Source organism: Balaenoptera physalus (assembly GCF_965194825.1).
Source record: "Balaenoptera physalus genome assembly, chromosome: 10".
Classification (NCBI taxonomy): Eukaryota; Metazoa; Chordata; class Mammalia; order Artiodactyla; family Balaenopteridae; genus Balaenoptera; species Balaenoptera physalus.
In genome coordinates, this window is record NC_138889.1 from 30,325,926 (window position 1) to 30,345,841 (window position 19,916).

General features: G+C 33.9%; 1 protein-coding gene across 10 annotated transcripts in view; it reads right to left on the reverse strand.

Moving 5' to 3' along the window:
• GRIA4 (glutamate ionotropic receptor AMPA type subunit 4) overlaps window positions 1-19,916 on the reverse strand; it is a 548,948-nt gene that overhangs the window by 499,760 nt on the left and 29,272 nt on the right. For 8 of the 10 annotated variants that reach the window (XR_014250098.1, XM_082409903.1, XM_082409907.1 and 5 more), the window contains exons 2-3: window positions 19,294-19,467; window positions 17,943-18,101 (exon numbers count right to left, since the gene is read on the reverse strand). Coding sequence is in view for 9 of the 10 variants with exons in the window: in XM_082409903.1 (XP_082266029.1) it covers window positions 17,943-18,101; window positions 19,294-19,381 (247 nt within the window). In the remaining variant the exon portion in view is untranslated. The other 2 variants (XM_082409906.1, XM_082409905.1) reach the window with 2 other exon arrangements.

Consider the following 19,916-nt stretch of genomic DNA (forward strand, 5'->3'; position numbering starts at 1 on the left):
AAAGAATAAATTGCTTTAGGACCTTTTTATTCTAACTTCATTCCATATCCTACTTAACAACAACACACTCCACTATCTTTTAAGTCATGATCCTAGAGACACCTTTCCCTTCACCTCCATCAACCACTGAAGTCTGCATTTTATTTTGTTCACATGAGGCTGAGTGAGTGATACATATTATTATTTCAATGATTACTGCAGTTACACTAATCCTCAGAGGACAATACCTAAACACTTCATATGACATATTTTAATGCACATTGTTTTATGTTTCCAATTAAAAACAAAGTAATTTTTCCCTTAATTTATAATTTATATTCCTGAAACTCAAAGAAGTTGATTAACATGTCAAAAATTCACACAGCTTCCCTGGTGGTTCAGTGGTAAAGAATCTGCCTTCCAATGCAGGGGACGCAGGTTCGATCCCTGGTCAGGGAAATAAGATCCCACATGCTGCAGGGCAACCAAGCCCATGCGCCACAACTACTGAGCTTGTGTGCCTCATCTACAGAGCCCATGCGCTCTGGATCTCATGTGCCGCAACTAGAGAAGAGAAAACCCGCACACTACAACTAGAGACAAGCCCATGCACTGCAATGAGCGGCAAAACAAAGATCCTGCATGCCACAACAAAGACCTGACACAGCCAAATAAATAAATAAATAAATATTTTAAAAATCAATCAATCAATAAATAAAATCCATGTGGCAAAGTCCATCAATGTGCTGATGACAACTTTGATACTTTCAGAAATATTAAATTCTTTCAAAAAAAAAGTCACACAGCTAGTGAGTGACAAAGATGGGAACTGAATCCATGTCTGTCTCCAGAGCCTATGCTTTCTCCCTTCACAGGGATTGGAAGGATGGAAGTGTTTCTACATATGCAATGAAAGTGGAAATACATTTAAAGCAGTGCTATTTATTGTCTTTGAAGCTGGGTAGAAGTGAGAGCAGAGGCTAGAAAGCGAGAAGTATAAGTAAACAGACATGTCTAGAGTAGATCCTTATGAGGAGAGAAGTCAGTTAAAGCTATAGATTGAAGGGAACCCAGAACAATGAGGGGTGATTAGAGATGAGTGAGACTTTGCCCTGGCTCATTTTATGTTCTTGCATCTATCCTCTTTTCTCTCTAGTTGATCCTGCATATCATGCCAGAACAATGGTCCCTGAATTCCACTTTTCATAATGCCAGTCCCCTGCCCAAACCTTTAGAAAGTCCTGAATTCACAATGGACTCCACCATCTGATTCCCCTCACTGTAACTCTACTTGGATCCAACGAGACATTTTCCTGGGCTGTCCTACCACCTTTTCAAAGTCAGCGTGCTGGCTTACTCTGTTCAACCCTCTTTTATGCCTCTCCATTCCCTTCCCCTTACTTTCATGACAAGATTAAATTACATTTTATTAAGGTTTACGTTTATAAAGTCTGGCTTCTTCTGATATTCCTTCTTTGGTGATTATTAGACAACACAGTATTCTAATTTAACACCTTCTTATTCCCTTATTTCATATTATGTTATTTCTACTTTTCCAGCAGATTATAAGCCTTTTATGGTAAAATATCACATCAAATATTTCTTTTCAATAAAATGTGTGGTACAATGAAGGAAGCAAGACAGTTGCCAAATGAACATTCAATTAACTAAAGTGACAACTGAACACTTAAAAAGCTGCATATTAACAGGGGCATAATAACTTGGTAGCAAACACACACAGTTGCTTAAGGAATATAGAATATAGAAGTGATAAGTAACCTGATGTCTCTGAGACTAATAGGGTGGTTCAGATTCATAGGTGTTGAGTCAAATCTGGAGCTGACAAAGAATTTGGTTTTATTCTTTCCATATAAATTCTGGCATCTAAGTAAATCAATCCAATCTTACTTCATTAATCAAATTAGTGTTTATAATGTAGAATCATTTTCTTGAGTCTATTATCTTGGCCCTATAAGAAACAGTCAAACTGCCCTTCTCCCCTTGAGGAGAAAAAAGAGAAAATGGCTTTTAAAGTACATTATAAAAACACTAAAGCAGGCAGAGCTAGCTGCCTCCTTTCCAATGTAATCATAGTATTTGTCATATTGCATTGAGATTTTCAGTAGTCATTCACTAAATTGTGTGCTGCTTAGGAGCAAAGAGGCTTGTGTCCCCAGAATGGAATATGGTTTGGCACACTAGACACACAAAAAGTCCTCTTGGAAACCAGGTAGAAATGTGAGAATTTTTTGGAGTCTAAATTTTTATGGATGCTGTGTAAAAAAGTCGGGTAGAAATGAGAATGAACCATTGATGCTTGGATCAGAATTTTAAATGGAGAGCTGAGACATCCCTGTCCATGGGCAGGCATCCTGGCAGTATCAATAATTCAGGTGAAACAATCCTCATGAGACATAGGAACACAGAGGGAGGGCAACTTGTAAGACTGTTCCTTCTTACATGGAGACTCTAATTATAGAACTCTTCGTCTCTAAATTCTGAAGGCAATGTGTCTATACAATTATAATCATTGTAATAATCTTTAAAATATTTCACCAGTCATCTATTCATATGGGGATGTCAATAAAGAATTGTTTTTCATGTTTTTGTAGTCTCAACAGTCACTAACACAGAATCTGCCACAATTCTTAACTGGATGCTCAAAAAATTGATTTAAAACACTAGTATCTAACCATCAATTCCCAAGTCCCTCCATTCTCATATCCATAAACTCAATGGGTAGTAATTTAGTGTTATGTGTCAGGCATTGTGCCATGAGCCAAGCACTAGGGATTCATTCACAAATACAACGGCATCCCAGTCATCCAGGAGTTCACATTCCAGGGGGAGAATGCACAGCTAAATGATAATACAGTGTAAAAAGGGAAGCTCAGGATGCCACAAGGATCATAGCAAAGTGGAGCTAAACCAGCCTAGGGTGATCAGAAAAGACTACCCAGAGACAGTGACCAGCTATCCAAGAGCCATCAACTCACTCACGCAGCTACTGTGCTTTCTAAAGAATTGAAAATAATATATGCAATTAGACTCAATAAGTTATATCTTTCAATTGGCAATGAAAAATGCTTGTAACCACCAACTGTTCTCTTGGCTCTTTTAAAGTAAACATAATGATTTAATTTAATACTTTTCATTAATTCAAGTTGATATTTTCATTTTAAAATAATGAACGTGTGTAAACAAAGAGATCAAACATGGCAACTGCTAAGTGGAAATGCTATTCTGACAACAAGACCTATATTGGCTTAAATGTCTAAAAAGCTCCTTAGGTTATCTGTCCGATTTGAACAGAGCAAGACAAACACAATACTTAGTGGTAAGATCACAACATTTTCCTTTATTTAAATATTGTTAATCAGAAAACTATAAATGTATGCTTTTTTGTAAACATATTAAAAAAACTCAGAAATATGTAAATTAAAAATAAAAATTCTGCATAGTAACATTAAAGAAAAATAGTCACTACCAAATTTTGGTATGGTAATTTTCAATCTCTTGTATATATTATGGTTCTTATGAAATTGGAATCAAAAGACAGTCCATATTTTTTCACTGACATTATATCTTTTATATTTCCCATATACTGTCTCTAAATTATTAACAGTTATACTATTCTGCCAAGTAGAGGGCACATTGGCTGCAGTCTATTGATTTAAAAGCACTAAAGTATTACTATCACTAAATGCAAAATTACCCTTTGAAATAAAATAAAGTGTAGGAGAGGTAAAGACATTGCTATTTATTATTTTTTTAAATTTTAGCAAGATTTCCTTCTCAATAAAATATTCACACTTGGTTTCGAATCTGAGATTTTATCACTTTTGTAAAATAAGGCTTATTTTCACAGCCACTCATGTTTTCATAACATACAGTCATTACCAAATTTTGTGAAAATAACAAGAATTAAATGCTAAAGGCATGTATATAGTATATATATACACAATAGATTGTGATGTATATGCTATATATTTTTATATCTATGCATAACAATATGAAGTTACTTACAAAGTTACTTGTAACTGTACTAATTATTATTCTCATCTTACAATTATTCAGCTTACTTTTTTAAAACCGGTTCTTAATACTCTATATGTGACTGAGTGACAAATCACAATTTTAGTATAGATGCTCATCTGTGCCAACTAAATTAAATTATACACTTCTACGAAGGTCAATAACTAAAAAAAGGGAGAATAGTCTGAAATTTCATCTGGAATGTATATGCTGTGTTCTATCACCATCTATACCAATCTGTGAGGAGACAATTGCCTTTAAACACATTATAAATGATGCTTGTTTGTTCATTTTTTTCCCTCCCACAGATCCCAACAGATACCAACTCCCACAGATACCAACTCTTTTCCAACCTGCCTATTATCATAAAAGACCTGGTTTGCAGTCTGAAGATACATGGTTGAGATAGTAAGCTGAACTGAACTGCTGGGACAAGTCAGATAGAGGACTGTCATGACTGACATTCTTCCTTAAACAGTCTGGCTAGACTTTAATTAATTTAACCATTCCTCCAACTAAATACTGCTAAGTAATGCTTTAGTGAGCATTTTCATGACTAGAGATTTTCCTGTATTCATGAGTTCAAATGATGCACAATTTGTAATGTTTTTGATACATTGTGACAAATTGATTTTCAAAAGCATTGTATCAATTTTAAATACCCCAGCCATCTTGAGTAATTCGAAATTTTCTTTTTCAATTAAATTTGATAGCCTTTGTGTTTGTTTTAATGTTTAAAAAATACAAGTGCAGTGATCTGCACTTTATAAACAACATGGAAAAATTTGATCAAATAAATTATTTTAGGATAATTCACATTTAACTACCACACATACCTAAAGAGTATTGGTTCATGACCTGGTATCACAGCCTGTTTTTAATTTAATCATCAATAAGGATAATCATATAGTGAAGAGTCACATGGAATTTAAAATAGTTTATAGCTAACTTAATTATGACTCAAGATGGTCTTGATGTTTCCAAACAAGTTGAAATTTAAGAGTGTACATGTAAAATCTTTTATTTTGAATTTTTAAAAATGCCCTATGGAGAAGTTGATTTGTAGCAATTCATGTGGAAAAAAGAGCAAAGTGTTAAGTTTTAATTGACCATGAATTTAACAAGAACAGAGTGATGTAACAGACTAATAAAAACTCAAATAATCTTGGCCTACACTTTATGTGTAAAATGCCTAAATAATTGGAATTAACATTCTCACCTGGACAGATCATGTCAGATCATAATCATGAGTGTCAAAAATGTAGTTTAATTCTGGACAGATCATGACAGGAGAATCGGGTTAATTCAGGTCAATATATTTTAATCAAATTATGATAAATCCATGGGATATTCAGAATGCCAGAACTAGGATGTTAAAGGTTTTAGAAACTATGTTATACAAGGAAATGTTATTTAGCTTGGGGAAGTACAAAGGGGACTTGTGATATCTGTTTTCAAAAATGTGAAGGGTTTGAGTCATATGGAGAAGAAGTTGATTTATGTTATGTTATTCAATTCTGGCTAAGAATTAGTTGTTATAATACCCAACCAAGAAATGGATTCCTTTCCTCCTTTCCCTCCTCTCATAATCAGTCAGCAGACATTTATTACGTATGGAACATAATTGTTCCTGGCACATTGAAAGACCCTCAAAATAGAGGTACTAATAAGGTATCATCCTTGTCCTCAAGGAACTCACAGTCTAATGGATTTGACAGATTATCTATCTTTCTATCTATCTATCTATCTATCTATCTATCTATCTATCTATCATCTTCCAAGGTATATAAAATATACAGAAAGTACTTTACAGGAAAGTTAACTATTCAAGCAAAAGCTGATCAACATCTTTGTTAAAAGGGGTATCATTTATACTTTTAATTTATAGCTGCTGTACCTTTGTGTTTCCTTCTTAAAATGATGTGCATAGTCTTTTAAGGTATATTTATAAACATAATGTTTATATCGTATATAATACTCATATATTATTGATATATATTACTTAAGAAAAATCCAAATATAAAAACAAAGCTAATTTTTAATGGGATCAATGTTGTTACCAATCAGTAAATGTGAAATTGAGCTCCTTGGTTATCAGAGGAAAAAGGGAAACATTTGGACTTACAAGTGTTCCGTTAAGAAAAAAGAAAGCATGCATATGTTTTTCAGAAAGAAATATTTATCTTGATTCTAAATCTTTGAGGCAGAGAAGTAGTGAAATGTCTTTCAAACTTGCCAAGGTAAGACTATATACATAGTTTAAGTAATTTACACAAGGGTAAACTAATTTCAAAAGAGGAATAAGGGCTATAGAAACTAGCAAATTGTGAAATTTACTATAGAAAATGCAATGTGGATAATCAAGAATTGACAGGTTTTCAACGTATGTTTGACTCCAGATGCCTTCTTTCACAAGTCTTCTAGTTTCATGAACTTTAAGAAGTGCTAAGGAAGCAGTCAATGTCTGAACAGATGGTTCTCCTGAGTATGCTTACTAGTACAGCTGGTATGCTTACTAGTACACCTGGGCTTCCCACATGGGCTTTCTCCTACTCTGAAAGCGGATTGTATCAGCATTTTCTAGTTCTTTTGTCAGCAGACACCACATGTTATAAGTACCTAGAAGTTCTCTTCTACCAGATTTAAATTTATCAAAGTGCTCTCTGGCCAGCACAATGTACGTCAATTTGCATTAACAGTCCCACTTTGTTCTTTATAGGACTTACTTTCCTCCTTTTTTAACCCATCCCATCAATTGACTCTAATGAAAACAAATGAGAAAAAAACATGCTTAAGATAAGGAAGACACATAACATTTATTTTGGATCCACTACCTCATTGTCCTTATATCCTCTGCTCATTTTTTTCTAAGATAACACATGAAAAGTCTTAGCTGTCTTAAGGATGCCCCAAAGATGAGTGGAGAGAAAACTCATCACATATTGTTCATTCATATATTCAAAGATATTTACTGATCCTTGCTTTGTACCAGGTATTGTACGAGGCTATGAGGATATATTGTTTAACAAGGCAGATAAAGCCCTTGGTTCTGGGAGTTTATTTTCTAGTGGGGAATTATAGATGATAAATATGTAAACAAATGAAAATAATAATTACAGATTGTAATAAACACAAAGATTATCGTATGGTTGATAATGCAATATAAAGTAATTGGAGTTTGGGAGTGGGAAAGCTTACTCTAGAGAGGTTGGCAAGGAAGGTTTCTCTTAGGTGATGACTTTGACCTGAGTCCTGAAGATTCAGAAAAAGCTAGTCAAGCAAAAACTGGATTGGAGGAACAGCCCTTCTCTAAAAAAAGGTAATGGAAAGTACAAAGGTATAGAAAAAAGAATGAAAGGTTAAAGGATGTTCAGGAAACAAAAAGAAGAATGAGCAAACTCCAGCATGGAGAACAAGGCAAAAAGATGGGCAGGAGTCAAATCATGCTTATAATCAGAGCCTGTTAAATAGTTGCAATTTTACTCCAAGAGACTGAAAAGCCATTGGAGGGTTTTAAACAATGAAAAATGTCTCTTCTTTCAATTCTGAAGGGAATCACTGGCTCCTGTATGTAAAGTGGATGGGGAGAGGTAAGGTAGAAGCAGATTAACTATGGAATTATTAGAAAAGTACCATTGACTTGGACTAGAACTGTGGGATAGAAATGGAGAAAGGTGGAAACACTTGTAATGTACTTTAGAGATAGAAGCAAGAGGACCTGGTCGAATGTTAAATGACAACAGGAAAAAACCTAGGAAAGTAATAGATAGAGCAAGAAAGTAGATGATAAAAATATCAAAACTAGCACTATGACCACTAGGGACTGTCAGGAAAGGTAGATGAAGAAAAGCAAATAGGAGAACTTGAGAAGAGGTAATATGCAGAACTTCTGCTCAAGCTCAAATTCAGTCATGATCACAGGAGATCTGCACAAATATATCAGTTCAAAGAAGTTGTAAAAGAATAGCTTATTCAAATAAATAGAGCAGAAAAAAAAATAAAGATCAATTCCTAACACACATAAGAAAATAAATTCCAAAAGAGTTAGCATTATAAATATAAAATTTAAAACCATAAAGTATACTAGAAAAATGTGGAATAATATTATATAGTTTTAAGGACAGGAATACCTTTATAAGCATAGCATGAAACCCAGAAGCCATAAAGAAAATGACTCTCAGATTTGACTACATAAAAATTTAAAATGTCTGTACAGTAAAAGGCATCATAAATGAAGGTGGAAGCCAAAGACACAGTAGAAAAAAAATTTGCAACATACATGACAAAGGGTTCATTTCTTAGCATGTAAAACACTCCTTCAAATAAAAAAGAAAACACTGGCAAAGTAAAAGAACAACAGTTCACACAGAAAGATATATATGGTCTTATAAATATAGGAAAATATTCTCAGCCACACTATTAATCAAAAACATGCAAATTAAAGGAGCAGTTAGATGTCATTTTTACCCATCAGGACAAGTGAAGATTCAAGAGACTGATAATGACTAGTGTTAGCAGGTCATAGAAAAACAATTATTCTCACATTTAGGTGGTTGTAAATTTAAATAATACTTTGTTTTTGAGGAGAAGACACTGACAATATGTACTAAAAGCAAAAATCCACATTATTTGATATAGTAATTTCATTTCCAGGAATTAATCCTACAGGAATATTCACACAGGTACTCAAATAGTTTTACTCCTATTCTGTTTGTAATATAAAAAATGTGGAAACAACCTAAATGATCCAGAGTGTACATTTATCATAGTAACTTTGCACAATGACATTATGTAGCAGTAAAAGAAAATAAGATAGCTCTATATAAGTATACTATACAACTGACAGAAAACTTTTTATGATAAATGAAATAAAATAATAAAATATAGGTATAGATTAATATCATTTTTATTAAAAAGTTTTATTTATTCAATAGATATATATTACTACCTTATGTTTATAATACTCTTTATCTCTCTACCTAAGTCTATACAGATAAGAAAAGAAGTCTGGAAAGATCTATAAACCCTATTTACTGTGATTATCTCTATGTGGTGAGACTGCAAAAACATTTTGCTTTTTAAGGCTTCTAAATTATTTGAAATTTTCGTGTCAGTTTAAAAAGATAAAAATACGAAAAATGGAAAGAACACAAGGTATAATATATTTAAAGTTATTGGTGAGAAACTGCCTATTTTAGAAAAAGCAGATAAGCAACAAAAGTAAGCAAACAACGATTACAGCTTATGGTGTAATTTTTGCTGTAACTGGAGAAATACAATGGCTTATTCAAAGAAAATACTACATCTCAATTTTTTACCCTTTATTTCTGAGATAACGTTGAACTTTTTATTAATGACACTAGTAGTTTTATTAAGTTGGAGACAAGTGATGATGCTATGAAGACTGCAGAAAATTTGACTTAGGGTGATGATCTTTAAGACAATCCTTCACTATGTTTATTGGAATCCAAAAACATGTAAAGGAAAACCTGAAATGAAATCCCTGACAGCTAAGCAAATCTTTAAAGCACTGGGGAAAATATGTTTCGTTTCGAATAGCTGTAGTTATTCTGAAATCAAATAACATTCCTATAAAACTTATGTAGGTTGGCCAACTAATGAAGTATCCAATACTGTTTGTGTAATATATAAAGACTCACTTATTCATTTTTACACCTGGTGGTATTTATAACATGAATTTGGAAATATAAAGTAATGAGAGCATTATCATTTAGAATACTCAAATTTCTGTGCTGCATTACAAATCACATAGAAAACTCGATGCCCAATGTAAAATGGACATATTCACTGGAGTAAATGAAAATTGTTAAAGAACTAACTTTGAAGAAAACATCTTTCTATTTAAATTAGGAGTTATCTAGCTACTGTCACAGAGTGATGGCTATCTTGTGAATACTGTACTAACCAAGATACTATAGTGTGAATGGCAGGTAAAACTGACTTCAGGATCTGATGCCCTGGATACTTGTCATTAGGCAAATTTTCTTAACTAAAGATCTTCAGTTTCTCCACATAAATAATGAAAATAATAATGATGCCTGCTTCTAGAGTTGTGTAAGAATTGAGGTAACTAACACAGAGACTTGGCACATAATCAGTAGCTATTATTATTATCAAAGAGAAATGAGTTTCAAAGAACGGAGTTATCAGCTATGTCAAATCCTGCAAAGTACAATATTAAAAGACAATGACTAAGGAACAATGGGATTTACTAATCTGTAAGTCACTGATGACCTTCAAGAACGCTGTTGCAGGAGTGGTGATGGTTAAGGGAGAAGGTAAAACGTGATAAAAATAGAAGGAGCTGATGTGGAATATGTAGAACTTTTGATAGTAAGAGAAGGAATAAAAATAATATGATGACAGTTTAAGAGGCAGAGGACCAAGCCAAGCATTTTTCCAGCTAGGACACACTGATTATTTTCTATGACAAGGAAGAAGCTACTGGAGATGGAGTTTATGGGAAAATTCCTGGTTAGTTTCAAAGATAAAATCCAATTGGCTTTCTTCATTTTTTTTTTTTTTTTGCAATGAAGAAGGTAGAGAATGAAGTGATGTGTGTTTATCTAATATATGTGTAGCTCCTTTAGGGCTGTGGGCTTTTTTTTTTTTTGTAACTGGAATTCATTGAGAAGCTGTTCAAAAGTTTAGACTGTCTCTCTGTAAACACACACACACACACACTGCTCAAGAACACACAATTTTGCATGCAATTACGAGAATTCATCAATCTCTTTAATCCATCCATGAACCAATTCTCTCTCCAAATGGTCCATAGATCCCAGACAAAGTTACCCTCTCATAGGACTTAAAAATAATTTTGAAAAATATGCATTTAGATTTGTGTATATAAATTAAAATTAACAATTCAGTTAGAGGTCAAAAAAATTCCTATGAAATATCAACAAAATATATTTATTCAAAACATAAATTGCTTTTTCAAAATATAAACAGAAAGTATAAATAAACTCGAAGTTTTAGCATTGGTTCAGAAATAAATGTTCTATATGACAGAAAATGTAATACAACTAAATTTAATTGAGTTATAGTTATAGGCTAAATATTTTCCAAACGTTTTCTAATATTCATAAAATTCATGTGTTTTGTATGTTAATGAATGAAGAAACTGTGGCTCAAAAGTGTTAAGTAACTTACCCACTATCAGGCTGTAAATTCAAGCCTATCTGGCTCAAAAGTCCAGAAAAGACTCTCCCTACCTCTAAATAAAAGATAAGACTATTCTAGGCCAACATACACGAAAGAGTATGTATTAATAGAATCTATGTGGGATTAGTAAAGGTTGCTTTTTTTCTGGTCAAAATACAAAAGAACACTAAAGAAAAGAGAAGGAAAGACTTGTTAAAGATCAATTATCCATGCAACTCATTATTAAAATTCTGCAGCCAGTGACAAGGTTGATCACTATTTACTTGAAATTCTTCCCGTTTCTTGGCTCCCGTGAAATTACTCTTGCCTCATTTTCCTCTGAACTCACTGACCCATTTCCTTCAGTCTCTTTTTCTCTCTCTGTCCCTCAAGTACTCTATTTCCTGGATTTTTGTCCTCAACATTCTGTTCACTGCTTTTGCTCTCTCTGGATGATTTTGCCCACATCCGTGGTTTCAGCCATTATCAAATGTCTCTCTTTAGTTCAAACTGAGCCCAAGAGCTCCAGATACACATGTCCAACTCTCTACTGCATTTGGATGTCTCTTAAACTCCTCAAAATCAGTACATCTACACTATACTCATCTTCCCCATTCAAATCTGCTCCTTTGTGTCCCTTCCTAGTTGATGGTATTGCTATCTAATCATTTTTCCAGACCAAAAATTGAAAAAATCATCTATAATTCTTACCATACTTCCTTTCCATTCTCCCACACAGACATCCAATCTATCACTAAGTTCTGTCAACAGTTCTGTATTCTTAGATCTATGTACTTTTCTCTCTCCTTAGTGTTTCTACTTTTATTCAAGCACTTAATCATCCTAAATTGCATTTCTTCAAGACTCAACTAACTGGTTTTTTTCTTCCCATTTTGCCCCTTTCTAATACATTTTCCTTCTTGAAATCATCCTGTTCTTTGTAAAACATAAATCTCATCATGTCACTGTTGTTTTTAAATCATTTATGGGTCCCCCTTTTTATTCAGAAGAGTCTCCTTACAAGAGCTACAAGATCCTGTGTGGATCTACAAAGCCCTGCCCCTTAGCACACCTCTCCTTCCCAGCACAATCAGTATTACAGCCAGACTAAACCATATCCAGTGGCTTAATCACACCTGGCCCTGCCACACCTTGGTGCCTTGTCATGTTCTGCTTCTTTGGCCAGGCGTGCCTTCCTTCCTCTCTATTTTTCAAATAACTCAACTAGAGTCTTAACACCCAGATCAGATAACATCTCCCCTAGGATACCATGCCAAGTTTGATGTTCCTTCCTGTGTTAATGTCTGTCATAGCACTTTGTTTCTCTGTCATAATACTTTGTCTTACTGTACTGTGATAACTGGCTTGTACATCTTTCCCCCTAGACTATTAGCTTCTTGAGGGCAACAACTACTCTTATAAGTTTCTGTATGCTCATTTCTAGTATAGTGTCTTAAATACAGTTACCCTTGATAAATATGTTTCATGAATAAATGGATATGTTTATTATCTAATCTAGTGAATGAATGGACAAATTCACTACACAATATGGCTTCAGTCTTTACTATATCACTCACTGCCATCTGATTAATGAATAAGTTGCCAGAAATGTCTTGCCCTATTTTCTTCAAAATGTTACAATTAAATTAGAACAAAATAAATGACAATTCTTTTCTTTCTTGATTCAAGTAATCTCAATACAGATGTAGTTTTCACATCCTATGGTCTCCTGGTTAAAATACTAGGATAGTAATTAGAAGACCTGAGTTCAAACCCAGGCTCTGCAGCTTATTAGCTACATGGTCTTTGGCAAGTCAAGTAACTTCTTTGAGCCAAAGCTGGCTTAACTAAAAAATAATGACCATCTTCTCAGTCTCACTCAAAGACTAGCTTGAGGTCAAATAAAATCATGTACATAGAAGCAGTTTAAAAACTATGTGTTGTAGTAAAACGTAAGGTGTATGGTATTTATTCTTCATTTTAAATTTCTGAACTATAGTAAAATTCTGTAAATAAGATATATACATATTTCCCAATGTCAGAAAGTAATTTTTTTTTCCTCTTTGAGAAATAAAAAAACACTTGGGAGAATCCACAAGAAAAAAAAAAAAAAGTTTAGAGAGTTTTTCAAATGGCTTTAAGAAAGCTTAGTACTGTGACAATTCTGAAATATATCAATGCAAACTGTGCATCATTTAAGAAAGGGACAAACCATAGGAATGTGACCCATCTTTGTCATCAATCTCATGTGGAAAATTAAGAAAAAGAGGGAAAGAATATTATAAAACTAAATAATTATTTCAAATCAACATAGAATCTTGCTATCAATTCAGAATCAGAATAAGGAAACCTAATGACAGTCACTCATTTTCCTAAAAATGATCAAAAGTCAAATAGTATTTAACGTATTTCTGCTAACAACTTTGCAGGTCAAACCATCAGAATTTTATTTTTAGCATTTTTAAGATTATTATATCAGTCCAATATAGACTCTTAGAATGTCTTTTTAGGACTTCATGTCCTAGAAAAGGAAAATGTACAAAACTTAAACATTGTTGAATTAAAGCCAAAAGTTTGTATTATTTAGTACCCTTAAACAAGTTTGAATTAAGTCCCTATTATATAAGCTCTGCCTGCAGAGCCTACTGGATATAGTGTTACATTTTCAATGTATTTAGATTAACTAAACAAGTATATTTTACATACCAACCTACCTTTACAAGTAGCACACAACTGGGTATTTAGAGTTGATAACTAAACCCATCACAAATAGAACTAATATATAACTTAAAAAGAACAACTTTCTCATCATTACTAGGGTATAATATGCATTCTATTTTTGACTTACAACTTTCTTATCCATCATGTTGTAAACCACTGAATAGACAGATTTTAGACAGAAAAGGAGAGTAAGATAAACACATTATTTAAAAAAAATAAAACAAAAATATTAACCAGTTGGTCTTTCCTATCCAAGTTTAAAAAGTTGGAAATATTCCACAAAATTCTCTTATTATTTCACCTAAGGGACAATACATGAGTACTTGATCTATTTCACTATGTTTTTCCTACTACCCATATGAAATTAAAAGAATCATTTGAGAAACTGAACATCTGTGGATTATATTGTAAGGGCCTGCCTTATTAAAGGAACTTATTCTTTTACAGGATAGCTAATGTAACTGGATTAAATTAATAATTGCAATGTCTCATCTTTTTATCTTTTAGAAAGCTTTGTGATAGACTACTTTAGTATTTTGGTTATTACTTCTTTGGCCAAATTTAAGATACATCATCCTCCAAACCAAAATATCTTTATTAACTATTAGAAAAATATAAGAACATAGCCTGCTTTTTCAGGCCATCTCAAATGTTTTGCCAAGAACATATTCAATTTAACTAGCATGTTTGTTTGCAAGGATAGCTACTTTGGGTCAACTGTATAATATTTTATTAAAGGACATTGTCCATATTGAATTTATTTTTTAAATATCTATTTTGCCATACCCCATACTTTGAATAGATTACAACAAAGAAATGTATACCTTTAATTACATTTTGAAATTTGACTACTTGGGCTATTTATTACACCTACACTTTGTTATTGAAATATGTCATAATTCTATATTATCTGTATTTCTTATAATTTCAGTTTTATACTTAGCAAAGTGTGATTTTTCAAGCCATGTGAATAGTTTAAAAAGAGAACAATATTTTAATTTAATCTTACACAAATATTGTAAAAAAATAAAATGAACTATAAGCCAAAATTATCCCCACCCTCTCTCAGCAACTTGGGATTTATACTAAAAGGGAAAAATTTGAGTTAATTGGGTTTATACTTATGCAGTATGTAAACTCTATACACAGAATGTTTAGATTGTCTGAAGTATTCTTAGAGTGCTAAATTAATTTTGAGGCAGAAGAACCAACATTAAATTACATCTGTCCAATAGATGACCAATAATACTCTTTATTCTTTAATCTGCCATTTTTGTCTTTAAGTATACATTCCATAAAATAAACATATCCTGTTTAGTGGCCCTTATTCACAAAGACACTAGATTATGAAGTTTTACAAGGGCACACTGCAGGAAAATCGTATTTAAAATAAGCCTAGTCGGACACATATATTTTTTTATATTTAAAAAATATATTTATATTTAATCCAACATGAAAATTTTTTAAATCCAGCCTGTATCACTGTGAGGAATAAGTTCCATGTTAATTCTCCAGAACACTATTTTTATCCTTTTGTACCCAAAGGCATACAGCTTGATATATGAGTTTGCCTCATACTTATTGCTTACGTTTCACCTTTAATTAGACTGGAAAATCACGCGTCTACATGCTCTAGGTCAGTCCATTTAACAAACACCAATCACCTGACCCACACACTCTCTGACCATTGATTTTTCCCAAATTCTGCTTAGATTTGCCTTAAGGACATTTGGCATACTCATTTGTCAGAAATTTTTCCGTTTCTTCACTAGAAAATGTTTTTTTCCTTATTTACAATTTATGTTTTTAAAAAATATTTTATGCATGTACACAAAGTCAATTATATGTGATTATGAAAAACATGACACCACTAATATTGCGTTACACTTGGAATCAAAATAAGCAGACTTAGTTTACTTAGCTTCAATTTTCTCAATTCTAACATGTTAAAGAATAGCATATTACTATATTTTATACCTTTTTTTACTTTTTCATTCTGTGTACAGCTTCTTAGCAATTTCTTATGTTTATAGGTTCTTTACCAGTAACACTTTATTTTATACAATATTTTTATTACATAAATAATATAATACTAATTAAAATTTTCCTGAATGAGATTAACATATGATATGGAAGAAGAAAGAATTATCACTTTATAGTTTATATAGCTGGAAGCCATAACACAAACTTTAAAATAATTAAGCACTTAGTTAGAAAAAATAAAACTAATATAGCTCCACTTTTAAGACAGTCTTTCATTAACTAAATAATAAAAATGAATACTTAAATAGCAATTTACTGTAGGCAAAGTACCTTCAAATATATTTGAATCATGAATTATCTTTAAACTTAGAAATGGTTTTGTTGACAGAATCTCAAGAGAGACACAAGAAAAATATTTAAATCAACAGATAATATTCACATACTAAGGAGAATATTTTATACCTAGAACTGTTTGAAATGTTAACATCTCATCAAAACTTGGAACAAAAATTAATAACTTAAGACATTTTCAAAATGACTATCCACAAACTTAGCTCTAATTTATGTTCATTTCTGCTTAAAAATAACTCCCATATAATTATCATTATAATGAATATTGACTTTATTACTAAAAACAACAAATGATTTTTTTAATTAAGTAGTACCCAAAGGAACTAGAGAATTCCTGCAAATTAATACAATTGTAGCAGTTAAAAAAAAAAGTCAAATGCTTTAACCTGTTTATGAAACCAAGTTCTAAAGTAAAGTAATTAGATGCCAAAAATTAAGGAAACGTGATCATGTCACTTGTTAGATGAATTAATGGCAAATATATATGAATTAAAATAATTAATGAAACAGATATCCTCCTAACATAAAAACTCTTTGTTTTCAATTTCACTAGTTTGTTCAGTATACACTTTCTTGTACACAGAAAGAGGACTTTCAAAATTAAAATATACTCAACTTGATATAATAAAAATACCATACAATGCAGATTGAATATTTTATTACTGCTGTGCAAAATTTTATATAGAAACTATTCCTATATGTCTTACATAATCTATAACCATTATCTTAACATGTAAAATTTGAGCAGTAGTAAATTAGCATGTAAAAATAAGGAGGTATGTGAAACGTGTTTCCCTCAAGAGTTAAAATGCAATCTAAATGTTCTATTGACTGATCATATTTTAGTGATTTTTAAATTAATACACAGTTGATTATATTTTTACATTAAGTTATACAGTATTTTGGCAAGGGAGCTCTGTACAACTGTTTAATTATAGTATTAGGTAAGATCACCAAATCTCAATCTTATTGCATAAAATAACAGATCCAGCTGGGTTGGTTTGTAAATTCAGTGGATTGGACACTAACATGATTTGCCACCAAGGTAAGGATTCATGGAGTTATATTCACAGGATATATGCATTACCTGATAGCAGGAGACATTTACAACCCAGAATATAAGAGCAGGGCAGTCTCAAGTGACATCACCAGATCATCTGCAGCATCAGCCAACCGACTCAAATATATATCCTCCACACCACCGCTCCCCTCTTTCTCACTGTTAGCAAACCTTCCATTGCCTTTACCAGTGTAAGAGAGCATGTGTCTTCTTTAAAAGCAAGACATACACTTACTCAAGTGAAAAGCAAATAAAAACCAAGGAACAGAAATCAAAAACTAGATTGAGTACAATTTTCACTAACTTGATATTCAGGTTGTAGAAATAATGCTGAAATGTTAAAGGAGAAAGTAACTTCAATTAATTTCAAGAAAAAAGAAGGAAGAAGGGAGTGAGGGAGGTGGAAAGGAAAGAGGGAGAGAGGGAGGAAGGAAGGAAGAGAAAAAATGACCAGCTAAATATCCCTGAGACTAAATCTTACTTTTAACTGATTTACTCTGTAACCAGCAAACTGTGGAGATCTTGAATGTCTTTCTAAAAAATATAATAATAATAATAATAGTAATAATAATAATACAGAGGAAGGGGACTCTATTGCCCCATTTTAATTCTCTTCTCATTTACCTACAACTTATGTTTTACTTACAAGCATTTGTTACAGCGAAACTGTTGGCTGTCTCAATGTTGTCCACATGAGGTACCAAATTAAAAGGAGCTTCTGACGCATTGGGGCTGGTGTTATGAAGAAAAATTGCTAATCGAAAAGCAGTGTATTCCTGATCTGTGTTTCGGATGAAGAGACCACCTATTAAAAACAGCAGAAAAAGCACATTCAGTGTCTCCTCTTGTAAATGTTGCTATACCCACACCAAGAACTGTCAAATCCACTGCCATTCACCAACACATACAATTAAGGAACTATCCCTGCCACATCTTGGGAGACTGCCCTTTGTCCCTAAGGTGTATGCTTAATATTTTAGTCTTTAAGGCAGCTCAGCCTTTTCCTGTCCCAATTTGTCATGATCACAGTGACCTCTGAGACAGATCATTTAGTGTGCTTTCCTTTCTCTCTCTTGCCCTCCCCATGATTCTCAGCACACTGCTACAGAAGCCAGCTCCGGGCATTTCTAAGATGCATGCAGATGGGAAGAAAAGATAATTTGCATTAAAATACAGAAATGAAGGGATGTGGTGACGTGCAGGTTAAAGGGAAATCAGAAAGGAGACATGAACTTTGTTTTTATGCAGCTCTTGGACTCAGCCTAATTAGCACCGTTTTGTGCACTGCCTACGAGAAATGATGCAGTCTGAGGCTGGACTTAGCTGGAAGAAATTCGATTGCTGCGTCCCATTAAAAGACAGGAGAGAATAGCAAGAAAAGCCAAGGACGGATAGGGTCCCTGGAAATAGAGTCGAGAGGGAGGATTAAGGGCAAAAGATTCAAGAGGAAAACAAAAGAAGAAAAGGTTCCGGGAAAGGGATCTAACTTTGGAATCCGATAACTGGTAGCAAGCAAAGACAAGGAGGTGCGGGTGTAAATGCTTTTTTGCACAAACAGTGTCTTTCTGTAATAGCGAATGCTGCTGCGTACAGCACGGGAAGAAGCGGGGGGGGGGGGGGTGTTTTGTTTTGTTTAAACAAACTCTACATCCCTTCATGCTTTAGAGAAAGAAATGAAAAGAAATATCAGATAAAATGCTACCAAACCCCACGGAGGTTTTTTTCCCCAACTTATTGCAATCCTACTTAAGCAACGTGAGCCAAAGGTGGAAACAGGAGTATAGACTGAGGACGGATGGGTGGGCAGCTCTGTGCTGTTCTAACTGAACCTGCACCAAAGAGGCAGTCTTTTTATAAAGGGGAGAAAGGAAGAGGGAAGCAGAGGAGAAAGGAGACGCCGAAGGTTCCCCTAAATTGCTTATCAGTAACTCATTTGACTCACTTTCGGATATCTGCTACAGCCACCCACACGCATACCCCACCGGAGCAGAGCTTACCTATTTGCACGCTGCTCGGAAAGGCTCCCATGGCGAGTCCCCAAAATCCAGAAAATAACAAGACTATCTGTCTGCAAATAATCCTCATCTTCTTTTCTCCTCTCCCTGGCGCGCGCTCTCTTTCTCTCGCACTCTTCCTAAAGGCTGTTCAGAGAGGCATTGAGGACTATGGCGCTAAAATTAAAAACAACCAAAAAAAAAAAAAAAAACAGAAAAAAGGAGAGAGGTTTGGGTGGTTTAGGGTTATGACTATTTCCCTTTAGCAATCCATCCCGAGCCGCCAGATTTTTCCCGCAGTCTCCATAGCCCTGGGAGAGGTTTTCTGTCCGGCTGCAAATGTTACACATGCAAAAGATGGTGGTGGAGCGGCTACTGGCTGCTCGCAGGGATGAGACATGCGCTCTCTCTGTGCCTAGCTCGCACTCGCGCTCGGCCCTCGCTTTCTCACCTACACACACACACTGGCGCCGCGGCCGCCGCACGCGCTCCGCTGCTCCTTTCAGCCAGCAGCCACCTAAAGCCTACACCAGCCCGGAGCCTCGCGCCCTCTCCGCGAGCGCGCAGCACTCCCTCCGCACGCCCCTCGCCCACTACTCGGCAGGCTTCACCCCTTGGGTGCTCAC